This window comes from Eptatretus burgeri, chromosome 5 (genome assembly GCF_056783735.1).
Source record: "Eptatretus burgeri isolate ZD-2024b chromosome 5, Ebu_testis_v1, whole genome shotgun sequence".
NCBI lineage: Eukaryota > Metazoa > Chordata > Myxini > Myxiniformes > Myxinidae > Eptatretus > Eptatretus burgeri.
The window spans coordinates 5,121,921-5,139,690 of NC_140965.1; the positions used below are offsets into that span (position 1 = coordinate 5,121,921).

General features: G+C 47.1%; 1 protein-coding gene across 2 annotated transcripts in view; it reads right to left on the bottom strand.

Moving 5' to 3' along the window:
* Positions 1-17,770, bottom strand: part of LOC147025751 (POZ (BTB) and AT hook-containing zinc finger 1-like) — a 36,294-nt gene that overhangs the window by 3,639 nt on the left and 14,885 nt on the right. The window contains exons 5-7 of one of the 2 annotated variants that reach the window (XM_085880474.1): positions 3,319-3,382; positions 2,834-3,017; positions 2,596-2,701 (exon numbers count right to left, since the gene is read on the bottom strand). In XM_085880474.1, coding sequence (XP_085736600.1) covers positions 2,601-2,701; positions 2,834-3,017; positions 3,319-3,382 — 349 coding nt within the window. In that variant the 3' untranslated portion in view covers positions 2,596-2,600. The remainder of the gene's footprint in view (positions 1-2,595; positions 2,702-2,833; positions 3,018-3,318; positions 3,383-17,770) is intronic. The other variant, XM_085880475.1, reaches the window with a different exon arrangement.

Sequence of the window (17,770 nt, forward strand, 5' to 3'; positions counted from 1 at the left end):
GACCTTTGGTGCAAAACTTCCTCTGGAACATTCCAGGAACAATATAACGTCATATAGGCTATATGGCATTTCACACTCCTCGGATTATCCATACTTTGATGAAATCAGCGTAAAAACAAACTTGGAGGGGGCGCCACGGGCAAGGTGTTCGAGATAGAGCAAAATGGTTTGAAGACTTTAGGTGGGGAATGACCTCAAGATTATGCATAAAAAATATTGTCATCATAGCTCTCAAAGTTTGGGCGGTCGTATGATTTTTATATCAAAATTCGAAATTTTCTAAGTTCGTGACCTCGTGACAAAAATGAAAAAAAAAAAAAAAAGTCGAGCTCTGTGGGGCTATGCAGGTGCCACTGGGCTAACCAAATACCGAAACCACTGTCAGATTCGACAAACCCCTCGGAGAAGATGGATTTTTATGTCAAAATCGCAATTTTCTAAGTTCGTGACCTTGTGACCTTGGCCTTGGGATGAAAATGAAAAAAAAAAAAAATCGAGCTCCGTGGGGCGATGCAGGTGCCATTGGGCTTACCAAATACCGAAACCCCTGCCAGATTCGACAAACCCCCTCGGAGAAGATGCAAATTGAAATTGGCTACCCCTAAAAACATGTTTTTTGGGCGTGGCTCCGCCCATAATGGGTGCACCACGCCCATTCTCAGGGAAACACAACTAGATCATGATATAAACCTCCCACCAAAATTTTATCAGGATCGGATCAAAACCCACGGAGCTATGCTCAGGACAGACAGACAGACAGACACACAACAATAACGAATATAGTGGTCACTTATTTTTTTTCGCGAAAATATTTTTTCGTGAACCAATTGCTTCTGTTCTTCTTTCTTTATGGTGGGATTACACTCTTCAACTAGAAGGACACACTGCAGAGCGCATACCTCCGCCCGGAATCAGATTCGGTTCGACGACAAAAACTAATCTTTGTCCTTGTCACAGACCCAAACCATATACCAAATTTTATCCGAATTGGTCCAAACGTTTTGAGCTATCCTAGCCACAGAGAGACAGAAAAACAAACAGACAGTGGTGAAAATATAACCTCCCATCCACCTTCGATGGCAGAGGTATTTAGAACCACACACCTTTCAGCATCGTCATTAGCCTCCTTCAAGTGTTCAACTGCCTGTAGAGCCGCTCTGTAATCCTCTATGAGCTCATATGACTCGGGGTCAGAATCGGGGAAAAACAGCTGGAATTTTGAGGAACTTCAAGAAGTCCATTCTTGCAGGGAGTTTTCTGTAAGGCTCACTTTGGCTGTGCCTGGATGGGTTTGAGGGTTGTGGAGTAGTGGCTGAAACCCGAATCCTATCCAGGTTCCTCCTGATGACTCCATCTTTGCTCAAGAAGGCCAAACCAATAAGCTGCTCATTGAGACCACAGATATCCAGCAAATTTAGAACAGGAAGATTTTGAAAGGGCAGAATTCACCTTTTCATACCAAACGAGATGTTGTGGGAATAGAAGCTCAGGAGCAGAAATAGCACGAGTAGCAGTGAACCATACCCTAAAGTAGACTCAAACAACAAAGACGTCCCTTCCCTATGAGGTCATATGAGGTCCACAATCCGTCCACTTCATCTGACATCCCATTGAACTACTAAAATTGAGACAGTTGGCTGGAACTGTTCCCTTTTTTGTGTGGGATGCAAAAAAAACTGTTTTTGTCAAGTTCTTCACAAAAGCGACGTTGAGCTCTTCCAATCGAGGAATGGTTTATGGTTAGCTCCTGCACGTTATGACCGAGACTCCGAGATGTGGTAACAAGGCCAAATGGTGCCCATCACTCAACGTGGTATTGTCCATAGCTGCTGCCAAAGTTGGACTGACAATGAACAATGTTTCTTCTTGTCATCTTTTTAGCTTGAGAAGATTATGATTAATTCTCGAATATTCAGAATATGCGGATATAATGCGAGCCACAAGGTAAAACTTCATCTTCATCGAGCAACCCCGAAAGGTTAATCAAACTTGGTGTGAATTATTTACTTGTATGTTGGAACAAAATGAGATGGTGATAGCGTTAAAAATCTCAACTACAAGAAAAAAAAAAAAAAAAAAAAAAACGACCACCTTAATGGACAGAATGGTGATAATGGAACAGTGGGCGGTAGAATTACACCGCATGATGCCACAGGGCCTCATTGCCAGGTCTTCTCATGCGGTCTGGATAACCGGGCTTTGAGCGTGGCAAGCTAGCCATCATGGCTCCTGATCAGTCAGTGAGCAGAGTCCACCCCTACGGTGGATTAACACCAATGGGGTTCAAAGGCAAATTGCCAACACAGATTGAAATCCCAAACTATTGTCGCAGTTGTGTGGAACTTCTCGGATCCTGCAGGATGCATACGAAAGAGAAAAGCAAGAATGGAAAACACGAATGTTAATTGTAAAAATACAGGATTATGGAAGTCTCATGCCGTCAAGGCTCCAGCCGAGGGAATCGAAGGCAACAGCTCACGTTGTCATAACTACTCAGGTTGTTTTTGTTTTTGAACTACATTTTGACAGACAGTCGTCGCATATATTTGACAAACCACAATGATGACAGTGGCAATGTTATCTCTAAATGCCCACCTCAGTCAATACATAGGAAAATAGGCTGGACCCGGTGTAGGGATGGGTGCTGGGATCTGTGCAGAGATCTGTCCCGTCAGGTGACCCACACAACATAGGTCCTTGGCTGTGGGAAAAGTATAAAAATGCAATAAAATTAAAATGAGGAATGGGGTGTAGGGAAGGAAGAGGGGGTGGGAAGGTGGGGTGGGGGAGAGATAAAATAAAGAGAGACACACAAAAACCGCCCATGACTAACATGAGACAACTCCCTTATTACATATGTTGCACACGTGGCTTGGTTGCTCGGCATGAGCTTTCATGTGTTCAGGGAGCTGGCTAGCTCCGAGCTGCTTGCCGCACACGTGGCACGCAACCTTCTCCTCATGCCGTCCCATGTGAGATCGCAGACGATCTTTCGTGGCAAACGCTGCTTCACACGTCTGCATGTCAGGCACGTGCAAGAGAGATGGCGGGTTAATGAGTCCACACGAGTCTGCTCAGAAATTTTACAGACACGACGTAGACGTGATATGAAATGTTAAACAAATGTCACGTGCAAGAAAAAAGTGGCAGTGCCCGTCCAAAATAAAAGGCAAGCATGTGCAAATAAAGGAACGCGTGGACAATAAAAGGGGAACCGACTAGCAGACAGGACAGGTACTGGGGAATGGACAGCTGGGATGAAAGAGGGAGGTGATTAATGTAGCAAGGAGAAGGGATATATATGAAATGGAGTAGAACCTGGCACTTGAACGGCCTCTCCGTCGAGTGCACCTGCCGAACGTGGTTGCTCAGATGATCTGGCCTGTGGTGCAAAAGGGTGGTAATCAGCCAATGAATGCAATGTCCATTGCAATAAATAACTAGAAGGGCACTCGGTAGAGCGCCTCCGTCGGCCACGTAATGCCTGATCCATGAGAACATATCGGGCCCAATACATGTTTGAAATATGATGCTACACAGGAATACATCGTTTTCGGTCCTATGTCTCAATGGTGAAGAATCGCTGAAAATATTCTCGTATCTGGATATTCACCAAAATCTAAGCAGTTCGTCCTTGTCACACACCGAACCTGTCCACAAAATTTCATCTGGATCTGTCCACAACTTTTTGTGGATATTGTGCACACAAACAGACAGACAGACAGAAAGGGGTGAAAACATAACCTCCTTCACCTTCGGTGGCGGAGGTAATTAAATAATTATCGGATCCGGATCTGAATTCGGATCTTCACCAAAATCGAATCAATTTGTCCTTGTCACACACCCAACTTGTCCACCAAGTTTCATCTGAATCCGTCCACAACTGTTGGAGATATCCTGCACACAGACAAACAGATAGATGAAATTGCTCATTGAGCAAGGAATTGCCGGAATAACCTTGTCATATCTCCATGATCTCTGAAAAAACAAAAACCTGGAAATCAATTTGGTTCTTACCAGTCGATAGTGCTGCTGTTTAATGAGTTATAGCACTTAGTTTGGTCATGATCATAACTTGGAAGTCAATCAGACTTGAAATGACGTTTTTATCACAATTTGAAAGTTTTGACCCAAACCCCCTGACATTCGACCCCCGACCGCTAAGAAGGGTGTGGGTGTGACACCCCAATGAGACATATGGTTGGATGCAGTATTGGAAGATGCACATTTTGGATTTGGTTTGAAGTCGATACGACCATTTTAGCGGACGTTATTGCGAAAATAAAATTTTGGTTTTTCGGTGACCTTGACCTCGACCTTTGACCTCGATTCACCAAAAACGACAAGTGTCTAAGTTGGACCATGGCCGACGTCTGTACCCAGTTTGGTCATGATCACTGAAACGGTGTGGCTGCTACAGGGTAAACAAACACACAAACAAACAGACAGACAGACAGACACAGAATGACACACACAACCGACCAACACAATTGCCAAAATCCGAAGGATTCCGGCAATTAACAAACAGACAGAAAAGGGATGAAAATATAACCTCCTTCCACCTTTGGTGGTGGAGGTAATTCCAAAAAAAAGTTATATGGACACAAGGTATAATGAGACAATGTGGGGAAAGGAAAGGGGGAGATGAGCGAGGAAAAAAAAAAGAAAAAAAAATATGGTGGGGAGGTCATATAAAAGAAAGTAAAATAGAACCGAGGAAGTGAGCAACAAGGAAGAACAGATAAAAGACGGATTATGATCTCATCTCACGTCAAAGCAAGTCAAGGTGTGTGCAATGTGTCCAAGGCGAATGAAAAGCCACATAATATACTTGCTGTGAGTGATAACAATGAAAATAAGAAAAGGGCGTCATACACACAATGATGTCATTGATAGTTTCGCATATACAGGTTGCTGTATACAACCAGACTTCCACCATTGCAACAACTCGCGGGCACTCCCGCCTGGAAGGTGGACAATGTGCTGTGGCTAACGGACCGCACCTGGCCACGGGGTCTATCAGAGCCCGTGCTGGAGTACGTGCACCGGAGTCAAGCCAAAGTACGAACTCGTCTGCTGGCCTTGAGTGCCCACTTAAGGCCAGCACCAGGGTTGGAACCAGAGGTACAACCGGGTTTGGAACCTCGACGTAGGCCCAAGAACTGTTAAATGTCAAATCTGGAGTTTCGGTGACATCCACGTTTGCTCCATTATTAAAGTAAGACGTCATTGCATTGCCTTTTTGCCCTTCATCACCTTGCTCTTCCATGAGGCCAAGGCTGTTTCCATAAAGATTAACATATCGATTAATAAATCACATTAAAACATGAAATTTGGTGTCTGTCTGTTTGTTTGACCGTGACACATTCGTTGTTACTTATACAATCTCAATCAAACTTGATAGGAGGAATAAGGGTCACACGATGGAGGTCGTAGCGACTTCATTTCTTCCCCCTCCCCCTGCCCAAGGAGGTTGCCCCTCTTGGACAAACCCTGTGTTAACGTGTATAAATAGCTTATCGTGGCGTTTTTCCAAGTTTGCTTCCAATACCAAAATTAACTGGAGGCACGCGCTTTATAGCTGCAAGCAGTTATAACTGGGTACCAAGTCACCCTAACTTTGATACAACCCCGCTTTGATCAGACACGTGACCCATGATGTCCTCTTTATAAAACTGAATTCAGCATGGGATTAAAAAAAATTTCAATTAAAATAAATAAATAAATAACCAACTTTTAAATCAACACCAATGTGTGTGCGTGTGTGTGTGTGTGTGTGTGTGTGTGTGTGTGTGTGTGTGTGTGTGTGTGTGTGTGTGTGTGTGTGTGTGTGTGTGTGTGTGTGTGTGCGTGCATGTGTCCATAACTACAAAACCATGAAACCTAGCAACCTGAAACTTTGCATGTACACCAATGGAACTCCAGGGGAGTGCTAGAGTAATAATTGGGTGTTTGGGGTTAATTAAAACACCCCTTTTGAAGATAATTGACGACCTTATTTAATTATCATTTGGCAAGGTGTCATCCTTGGTCAGCCATCTGTGAGCTTGCTGGAGGGTCTTAATTCACCATTTTGGTTCGGCCTATTCAAGCACGCCTTGATTTGGAAATACAATCCACTCTCACAGACTAATTAAAGTGTATAATCAAAATATTTTATTTGATTTGAGAATCGGATCTTGTGGATTAAATAAGTGTCGAAATCTGGAGTGAAATCTGAAAATTTCAACAAATCGGTGAAGTTTATAACTCGGTGTATTTATTTAAGCAAAGCATTAAGCTTAAGTTTTTTTCAACTGTTTGGACGATTATATTAAGTGAAAAGATGGAATGTGCAGAAAGTGGAACTTAATTTGGCGCAACGCCGTGCTCTGGAACCGGCTTTTAAAGCCATGGCGATACAGTCCACAGGGGACCTTTTTTTCAGAAATTACGTACGCAGTTTGTTTTAACCGTTTTGTGCAATCTGCTTTCATGACAAAATGTTAATTATATAAACATACTAATAGTTAATGCAATATATTAATAGTCGGTAGTTGCTGAAAACGAAGAGGTACGTAGACAGTACACCCAGATATGGTACAAATGACTCTCCGTGGGGTGTGTGCCTGCCTGCATGCTTGGTTACGTGTGTGAGGTGCACATGTTTCACAGGCGCACGATCTTAAGTCAAACTCACACCCAGGCCTGTGGTGTGTAGCACTGTGGGGGAGGCTATGTGGCTGTCTTGCTAATCACGTGCTTCTTCACGTGGGAAGCAGTCGTGCTGCAGCGCCGAAGCCACGTGGAGAGCGGACACGTTGTAACATCGAAGCCACGCGGAACATGCCACCGTGCAGTGTGGCTGTGGGGAAATCCGTGCATGTGTGAGAGTGAAAAGATGAGTATATCACCGGTGCACGTACACGGTTAGCATAGACCACGAGGTCAGAGGAACACATATGAGGGGGGGGGGGTTAGGGGGCAGTTGTGGAGGGAAGCATACAGGCAGGGCTTTGCTCGGTTCATAGTATGGGTTTTAATTTTTAGCTCACCTGGAAGGTAGCTCCAGGGAGCTAATGTGATGACGCATCGTCCGTTTGTCACTCTGTCCGTCCGTTCATCCATCCATCATCCTTCAGTCTGTCCATAATCAAATACTTGCACTGAAACTACACATATGCTTTTGATGAAACTTTCCCACAACATTCATCACTGTGTGTGAACCAAAGTTTGTTCATGGCATTAAAGTTTAAAAAAATTAAAAATCAGGCCCCAAGGGGGTCTATGAGGGTTGCCCCCAAAATAGGTATTTGCTTTCTTTTCAGAAACTACACATGCAATTCTAATGAAACTTGACCACAACCTTCATCACCCCTGATGTACCAAAGTTTGTTAACACCATTAAAAAAAAAAAAAATATATATATATATATATATATATATATATATATTAGGGTGGTCCAAAAAAAGTTGAAAAAAAAATAGAATGTTGCTCCACAAGCTTAAAATTATTCTAATATGATCCAATAACGCGCATAATTTTTTTTAGCTTGATCGGAGGTGATTTAGAGGTGGCTCCATATAGTGGGGCAGATTAAGTCAGTATCCCACAAGAATCTTTCAGTTGATGGTACAAGCTCCAAATTTGGTATACATGTGCTCCAGGACACATTCTCTCAGAAAAGTACGTTTCCCACGTTGAAAAACAAAATGGCCGCCATTTTTCAAGATGGCCGTCTCATAAAATAGGAAAAAGGGTTTTCAGTGCTAAACGTCTATAAATAGGAACATGCTATTGATCCAAATGTTAAATAGATTGTATTTTGACTGGAGAAATATATTTTGGCACTAATATTCGAAAATGGTTACCAGTTTTCAAGATGGTGGCCATTGCATGACTTAAAATCAGTACTTTTGTAGCTGTCTTACAAAATTATCACAGATATTGCTGGGCAACATCTGTGATCATGTATTGAAGTGATGCGGTCAAGCTCTATTACATTATGTAAATAAGAGTGATGTTAAAGCACAACCAGGGCACACTGTGAGATTCAGCATGGAGTTCAGTGTCAGCTTATAGTGTACTACTTGTAGCTGGAGTTTACTAACCTAAACTGTAGTTTGTAGTATACTTGAGTGTCCCAAATGCTATCTAATAAGCCACTGTATATATTTCAGCTGGAAGTATAGCTAGTTGTAGTATTACACTATTAGATAGCCGTGCCTGAATTGACAGGATGTGCCAGCGTGGGAGAGCCGAGCCAAGGGTAACGGGGCTTCAGTTACCTGGAAGGTGTACAGATCGCACGGGACTTAAATGGCACTGGATGAACGATCGGGCTAGGTGTAGGGCATTTGTATGTATGAACCTAGTTGTATCCCATATCTCAATGTGCTTATGTATTTTGTACGGTTAGGTGGTAAAAGGATAAACCCTAGGCCTTAACCTGTTCAATATGTCCACTAATAATCCGTCAAGTTGTACTCCTAAAACTGACTGGAGGAAGGGTTGCCTCTGTCAGACTCATACAAAAGAAGAGTTGAAGTCTCCCCCAACCCATTATGAGTGTAGTTCTGATGGTTATTCCATGATAGAAAAAAACCTACCACAATTTCAGGCAATCCACCAGTTACCGATCAGGTTAGACCTATCCAGATTGGAACCTACCACAATTTCAGGCAATCCACCAGTTACCGATCAGGTTAGACCTATCCAGATTGGATGAAGGAGGTGGTATTGAGGATACACCGAGGAAAAATAGTGCCAAGTACCACCAAAATTGTCGCAAAATGTTTGACAGCTATAAACTTGAGCATGCCACAAAAAGAGCAGCTGAAATTCAAAATGATCCAGGAGAAGGGCACTCAAAAATGCGAAGAACTAGCATGGAAGTGCAACGGTGTTTCCTATGTGAAAAGATACAATCAAAGTCAAAGTTGCGACAAGCCATGACCATGCAGCTAAATGAGAGGCTTAATGAATGTGCTCGCAATCTTAATGATGGCAAGCTTTTGGCTGTCTTGAGCGGTGGAGATGTGTTTGCCCTGGAACTAAAATACCACTACTCTTGCTTAACAGCTCTGTATCATAGAGAGAGGGCACACATTGCAGCCAAGAACAAAGAAAAAGTCCAGTCATCCCAAGAAAAGGAAGCCTTCTCTTTGGTGTTCTCTGAACTTCTTACCTATGTCATTGAGACAAGAAACAGCAGTGACGGGCCTGTATCGTTTCGACTTGCTAACTTGGTGAGTCTTTACAAGGAAAGACTTGAACAATTTGGAACAGATATACCTGATGTGAACTCTACCAGACTGAAAGGAAAGCTTTTGGCAGAGATACCTGCGTTGGAAACCTACAAGGATGGATGTGATGTTTATCTGACATTCAAGAAGGATGTAGGTCCTGTCATGTCAGAAGCATCAACCTACTCTGATGCCATCATTCTCGCCAAAGCTGCCAAGATATTGCGTAGGCACATGCTTGATCACAAATGCAAATATGAGGGCAATCTTCATGAGACTTCAGTATACGATTCATTACCTCCAGCTTTGCTCCAATTTGTCTGCATGATTGAGCATGGAGCAGACAAAAAGTCTCAACTGAGGTTTGGAGCAACTACAACTGACCTGGCTATGGCTCAGCTCCTTCAATATAACTGCTTTGCCAAATACAAAGAAGGTGCTGCCACACACAGGCATTCCAGAGACAGAGAAACCCCATTTCCGGTCTCCATAGGGATGTCTGTTCATGCTAAGAAAAGAAAGAGACACCTAGTAGAAATGCTCCATGACCATGGTCTCAGTATTCCATATGATCGAGTACTCGACATATCAGCTCAGCTGGGAGATGCAGCTGTAGCCAGATATGTAGAGGAAGGTGTGGTTTGTCCTCCCAAACTGAGGAAAGTCTTTTCAGCACACCTGCGATGGATAACATCGACCATAATCCCTCTTCCACAACGGCGACCACATCATTCCATGGAACCAGCATATCCATCTTTCAACATACAACATCAGGAAATCAAGGAGAAGTACGGGAACCAATTCTAATTAAGAATACCAAAGTAAAGAAAGTCCCAGAAATCCCCGACTCATATACAAATGTCTATCCTGCGTTCTTCACAACAAAGAACCCTTCTCCTCCCAAAGGCAAAGTTACATATGAATCTCTGCCAAGTCTCCCCCTAACCAATGAATATGAGTGGTTGCAGAAGATTAGCCTCACACAAGAAGTACATGACAATGTTAACATCACTTGGTCAGCCGATCATGCAGAGAAAAAGAGAGGTCTTGCATTTGAAGTGAGTATTACAGCACTTCTGCCCCTCCTTCGTGATGAAGCTCACTCAGTTGCCACTGTAAGGCACTCCATGAACAATGTCAGGGATACTATTGCACACCTCAACCCAGGACAGGTCCCTGTGATAACAGCAGACCAGCCTATTTATGCACTTATCAAACAAGTCCAGTGGCACTGGCCTGACCTGTATGGTGAGGATAAATTTGTTGTCATGTTTGGGGGCCTCCACATAGAGATGGCTGCTTAAAGGTCCATTGACCCTTCCACCCATTGCCCAGAGTTGTCAGCAGTTAACAAAATGTGGCTGCAAGACGGAATGCCGAGGGCGATGTAAATGCTATCGCTTCAGTCTCAAGTGTACACAGTTGTGTGCATGCAAATGCGAGGACTAAATGATTGACTAATCCACCACGTGAATCAAAAGATAATAATTTCCTGCTGTATATGCTATATTATTCTTCATTTTTGTTTCTTTTTGCAAAATGTAGCGCTAAAAGAGCCTGTCGTCATTTAATTCCGGCCATATCATCTTAGTTTTCAACAATTACGGTTTTGTAAGTGCAGAAATGGATTTTTCCAACTCAAAAACATATATTTCGTTGCATAGAACATTAAAATAGCATTATTCCATCAAAATGTAGCTCAAACACAGATTCAAACCACTTCAAATGGCAGCAATCTTGAAAAATGGCGGCCATTTTGTTTTTCAACGTGGGTAACGTACTTTTCTGAGAGAATAGGTCCTGGAGCACATGTATACCAAATTTGGTGCTTGTACCACCAAGTGAAAGATTATTTCAGTAATCTGCTGCACTACTAATATGACGACTTTTCGTCTCATGACTCGAATAAATTAGGGTATGGTCAGGTACGATTACGGGTACTTCTGGATGTCCGAGGTGGAAATGGAGTGCATTTTCTAACTCTATGGGGTCGATTTATTTTAATAAATGACTGCACCGACATTGAATTCACTACCATTTCGAAAATATGACCTAAAACAAGATTTATCATTACTGGAGTTGAGTAACTAATCCTACTCATTTCGATATTTTCTAATCTATAATTAATTTGTTGTCCGTCTAAACATTTCTTTGAGTAAATCGACCCCACTGAGTTCGATAATGTAGTCCATTTTCACCGAGGAAGCTCAGACATGTACGGATTCGCATCTCACCATACCCTAATTTAATATAAAAATAACTAAATAAATAACTAACATATTTTTCGTGAATCATTGAATCTGAAACACTGGATGTTGGGCTGGCTAGAAATAAGTTTAGGCAGGAGTGGAGACAGCAATAGAGTCGGAGATGATAGTGGTATTTGGTAAAAGACGAAATATTCTAATAGTTTGTAATTCCATTGATTGAAAACAAATTGAAAAAGAATTGAAAAAAACGGACAACAAATTAATTATAGATTAGAAAATATCGAAATGAGTAGGATTAGTTAACTCCAGTAATGATAAATCTTGTTTTAGGTCATATTTTCGAAATGGTAGTGAAGTCAATGTCGGTGCAGTCATTTCTTAGAGTAAATCGACCCCATAGAGTTCGAAAATGCACTCCATTTCCACCTCGGACATCCAGAAGTACCCGTAATTGTACCTGACCATACCCTAATTTAACCAACTCATGAAACTAAAAGTCGTCATATGGAGCGACCTCTAAATCACCTCCAATCATGTTAAATTTTTTATGTGCGTTATTGAATCATAGTGGAATAATTTAAGGATTGTGGAGACAACATCTGAATTTTTTAAATTTTTTTTGCTGTTTTTGGACCACCCTAATATATATATAAATAATAAATAAATAAAAATTGAGTCTGAATGGGTCCATGGAGGGAGTTAAGGGGGAGTTGCCACCCCTCCCCCCCCAAAGGAGGTATTTGCTTCCTTCTCAAACTAAAATTCTGATGAAACTTAACCACAACCTTGATCACCTGTGATGGACCAAAGTTTGTTCACAGCACTAACAAAGAAATCCAGAGGTGTTTACTTTTTTGTTTACTTCCTTTGTGGGTCATCCATGCCAACCAGTGGTTTCCTGGAGTGTTGTTATCCAGCCGCTACCAGGTGAGCGCCCAGGGGTATTGACCCTATATTTAAATGCCCCGCCCAATTTTATATCGAACACAGCGGTTATGAAGAAAACATTGCAGTTCGGTCATGTTTCATCGCCCTGAAAACGCCTTGGTATGCTGCCTACCCTCCCCTTACGCTGCCTTCCCTCTCCCTCCCCTCATGCTTCCTTCCTTTGCCTTTATGCTGCCTTCCATTCCCCTTATGCTGCCTTCCCTCCCCTCATGCTTCCTTCCTATGCCTTTACGCTGCCTTCCATTCCCCTCACGCTGCCTTCCATTCCCCTCACGCTGCCTTCCATTCCCCTGACTCTGCCTACCGAACCACATGACCGATGACGTCATAAGTTAAATTCTGTCGACCAGATTTTCCCAAGATGACAGTCAATAATTATCATACCGATCGGATAAAGCATTATATGCGTCAAATTTTGTCCGGGATACCACTTCACCGATGACGTCATCCCATAAAAAAACAAATTTTCCATGGTGAGTACTTGACATGTCAAGTTTCAATTTTTTCCATGGGGCAGTTTTGGAGAAAAAGGAGTCCAAAGTTTTTTCTTTTTTCCAAGATGGCTGCCACACGTTACCTATGACATCATAATTATCATTCTCTCTCTATCGAGTGCAGCCTGTGGCTGCTGGTTGCATCATTGGTTGGGACGCAGCTATGCCGCTGATGCAGTGTCCCCTTACCAGTACACTGGTACTCATTTTGCCGACCTCAGAAGGATGACAGGCTGAGTCAACCTCCTGGTGTATTTTTTTGAATTCAGCGGCCAACGGGGCTTGAATTCAGGACCCTAGGATCCCAAGCCGCCACCCTAACCACTAAGCCAACACCAGGCTTATAATTGTCATTAAAAAATTATACATGATTCGTTGCTCCGATCGTGCAAATTTTGAGACAATCGGATAAGCGGTTGCTGAGAAAATGAATTTATAATGGAATAAACCTGAAAAATGTCGGCCCGGCAGAAGGATTTCGAAAAAAATGAACCGAACAAAATCAACAGGGTACCAGCCTGTAAGGCTTGGAAACCTAATCTATCTATAATTCCAGCAATCTGTGTGTGTGTGTGTGTGTGTCTCTGTCTGCGACCGCCGTTTCTCGACGACCGCCGGTCCGATCTCTTTGAAACTTGCCAGGAATATTGCCGGGGACCCGCGGATGTGCCTTTCGAGGTTTGATATCGATCGGATGAGCGGTTCCCAAGTTACGGCCATTTTACTGCTTTTTCAGTGTTGAAAAAGTGTATATATGGCAGCTGAAGGTGTCGTTCCACCTTCTCACGCCAATTTTTTCCCAAATTATTAATAACCGGACGATCACCGGTCCGATCGGATTGAAACTTGCCAGGAATATTGTCGGGGACCCGTGGATGTGCCTTTTCGAGGTTTGATATCGATCGGACGAGCGGTTACCAAGTTATGGCCACTTATGTCGACCAATGACAGGACACGTTGCTATGACATCCGAATGATGTCACAATTAATGTTTATTTATTTATTTGTTTACTATTTATTAATTTTTTTTTTGCACGATTGACGCTCTGATCTGATTGAAACTTGCCAGGAATATTGCTGGGGACCCGTGGATGTGCCTTTTCAAGGTTTGATATTTATCGGATAAGCAGTTCCCAAGTTACGGCCATTTATCTGTCAACCAATGACAAGACACGGTGCTATGACGTCACAATTAATGTTGATTTATGTATTTATTATTATTATTATTATTTTGCACGATTGACGGTCCAATCTGATTGAAACTTGCCAGGAATATTGCTGGGGACCCGCGGATGTGCCTTTTCGAGGTTTGATATTAATCGGACGAGCGGTTTCCAAGTTACGGCCATTTATGTGTTGACCAATATCTGCGAGAGAGGGGGACGGGAGAGGGGGGGATGAGAGTGGGGGCGAGAGAGAGGGGCGAGGGAGGAGGGGGAGAGAGCAAGGGTGAGACTAGGGGTGAGGGAGAGAGGCGGGAGAGAGAGGGAGAGAGAGGGGGTGGGAGTGGGGACGAGAGAGAGAGGGGACGGGAGAGAGGGTGTGAGAGGGGGATGGGAGAGGGGCGTGAGAGAGGAGCGAGAGAGGGGGGCGAGAGAGGGGGCGAGAGAGGGGGGCGAGAGAGAGGGGGCGAGAGAGGGGGGGCGAGAGAGGGGGCGAGAGAGGGGGGCGAGAGAGGGGGCGAGAGAGGGGGCGAGAGAGGGGGGCGAGAGAGGGGGCGAGAGAGGGGGCGAGAGAGGGGGCGAGAGAGGGGGGCGAGAGAGGGGGGCGAGAGAGGGGGCGAGAGAGAGGGGCGAGAGAGGGGGCGAGAGAGGGGAGAGAGAGGAGGGAAAGGAGGGGAGAGAGAGGGGGGCGAGAGAGGGGGCGAGAGAGGGGGCGAGAGAGGGGGCGAGAGAGGGGGCGAGAGAGGGGGCGAGAGAGGGGGGAGAGAGGGGGGCGAGAGAGGGGGGCGAGAGAGGGGGGCGCAGAGAGGGGGGCGAGAGAGGGGGGCGAGAGAGGGGGGCGAGAGAGGGGCAAGAGAGGGGGGCGAGAGAGGGGGCGAGAGAGAGGGGCGAGAGAGAGGGGGCGAGAGAGGGGGCGAGAGAGGGGGGCGAGAGAGAGGGGCGAGAGAGGGGGCGAGAGAGGGGGCGAGAGAGGGGCGAGAGAGGGGCGAGAGAGGGGGGCGAGAGAGGGGGGCGAGAGAGGGGCGAGAGAGGGGGCGAGAGAGGGGGCGAGAGAGAGGGCGAGAGAGGGGGCGAGAGAGGGGCGAGAGAGGGGGGCGAGAGAGGGGGGCGAGAGAGGGGGGCGAGAGAGGGGGCGAGAGAGAGGGGGCGAGAGAGGGGGGCGAGAGAGGGGGGCGAGAGGGGGCGAGAGAGGGGGCGAGAGAGGGGGGCGAGAGAGGGGGCGAGAGAGGGGGGCGAGAGAGGGGGGCGAGAGAGGGGGGCGAGAGAGGGGGCGAGAGAGGGGGGCGAGAGAGGGGGCGAGAGAGGGGGCGAGAGAGGGGGCGAGAGAGGGGGCGAGAGAGGGGGCGAGAGAGGGGCGAGAGAGGGGGCGAGAGAGGGGGCGAGAGAGGGGCGAGAGAGGGGCGAGAGAGGGGGCGAGAGAGGGGCGAGAGAGGGGGGCGAGAGAGGGGGGAGAGAGAGGGGGAGAGAGAGAGGGGGAGAGAGAGAGGGGGGAGAGAGAGAGGGGGAGAGAGAGAGAGGAGGGGAGAGGCGAGAGAGGGGGGCGAGAGAGGGGGCGAGAGAGGGGGACGAGAGAGGGGGCGAGAGAGGGGGCGAGAGAGGGGCGAGAGAGGGGGCGAGAGAGGGGGCGAGAGAGGGGGCGAGAGAGGGGGCGAGAGAGAGGGGGCGAGAGAGGGGGCGAGAGAGGGGGCGAGAGAGGGGGGCGAGAGAGGGGGGCGAGAGAGAGGGGGCGAGAGAGGGGGCGAGAGAGGGGGGCGAGAGGGGGCGAGAGGGGGGCGAGAGGGGGGCGAGAGGGGGGCGAGAGGGGGCGAGAGGGGGAAGAGAGGGGGCGAGAGGGGGCGAGAGGGGGCGAGAGGGGGAAAGAGGGGGAAAGAGGGGGAAAGAGGGGGAAAGAGGGGGGAAAGAGGGGGGAAAGAGGGGGGAAAAGAGGGGGAAAGAGGGGGAAAGAGGGGGGGAAAGAGGGGGAAAGAGGGGGAAAGAGGGGGAAAGAGGGGGAAAGAGGGGGAAAGAGGGGGAAAGAGGGGGAAAGAGGGGGAAAGAGGGGGGAAAGAGGGGGAAAGAGGGGGAAAGAGAGAGGGGGCATCACAATTCAAGGGAGGAGAGAAAGGAGGGGGCGAGAGAGGAGGGGCGAGAGGAGGGGGCGAGAGGAGGGCGAGAGTGTGGCTCGAGAGGGGGGGAGAGAGAGGGGGGAGAAAGAGGGGGTGGAAAGAGGGGGAGAGAAAGAGGGGAGAGAAAGAGGGGGAGAGAAAGAGGGGGAGAGAAAGAGGGGGAGAGAAAGAGGGGGAGAGAGAGGGGTAATAGAGGAGGAGTGAGACTAGGGGTGAGAGAGGGGGAAGAGAGGGGCGAGAGAGGGGAGGGAGCGAGGGGGGAAAGAGGAGGAGTGAGAGAGAGGGGCGTCACAATTAAAGAGAGGGGGAGAGAGAGGGGAGGTGAGAGTGGGGGCGAGAGAGAGGAGCGAGAGAGGAGGGGGAGAGAGGAGGGTCGAGAGGAGGGGGGGTCACAATTCTTCTTCATGTGATATGATGTCACAATTGACGCTGGGGATCTGAATATTGTTCCGGCTGTGGAAATTCGCAAACCACCATTCAGGGCCCGTAGGTGAGATATCTCTAAGTACATGTGTAGTTAGCCCCAAACCCATTGTATAGAGGGAATTTATGTGATTCATTCAGGCTGCGACGCTTTGAGATAGCCGTTTTTCTGTTCTATCTTTATTTTGAACCAACCACGTCTCAACCGCCCTCACACAACAACCACCTTAACCACCACGCCAGCCATCGTCACAAACTACAACCATGCTCCAACCCTCAGACAACAACAACAACGCCAACAGCCACGACCTTTACCTTCACAACTCAATCCCGCAAACATCGCATCACCGTCATTCCTAAACAGCACCATAACCATCAAACCACCACCGAAAACCCTCCACCACGTTCACCTCTCTCCTTCTACCGCCATTCCCGCACCACCTGTGAACACTGAGCGTCAGGCTGTCTCGGGCCCGTTCGGCAATTGGTGCCGAACGCACAGAGCCGCGAGTGCAAATAGCGGCCTTTCCGAGTGAAAATTCGGATCAGGAACGCTACACGCCCACTTTTGCTCCGTCCAATTAGCAGATGCGGGGCGGCTTGGCCCCGCCTCCAGGCGCGTCTGTGTGAAATCGACATATGCAAATTCTTGGATCAGGGGAGATTCACGCCCCCTTTCCTCCGACCAATGGGCGAGCGTGGCTCCGCCCCCGAGGTCATCCTGATCCGGATATTTGCATATTAACTGCTCCTGCCGGCCTCTAAGAAGGCGAGCGCAAGGCGAATGAAGTCAGTCGAGTCGGGTGGAGAGTCAGTCGAATCGGTGTGGCAGAGAGTCGAGTGGGGTGGCGAAGTCATCGGTGAGGCAGGTAGAGTTGGGTTCTGGAGTCGGCTGAGAAGAGTTGCGGGAAGAGGCAAAGGAGCTCGGGTCCGAGGTGAGAAGGACGGCGGTCGGCGACGAGGTCGCGGTGTGGGATCACTCGTCGCGGTGTGGGATCGCTCATCGCGGGACCCAAGCCAGCCAGCCATTCTCCCTCCCCCAGGGCATCAACAATTCCCCCTTTCCCCCACGCTGAGATAGTGCAACAAGGGGGCCCCGTTCCCTCCCCACTCCAAACGTCATGCCAACGAAACCCGCCAAGGAGCACGGAGTCGGGGCACAGCCACGCGGCCACATCTGCGGCTCGTCCGCCAATGCGTCAC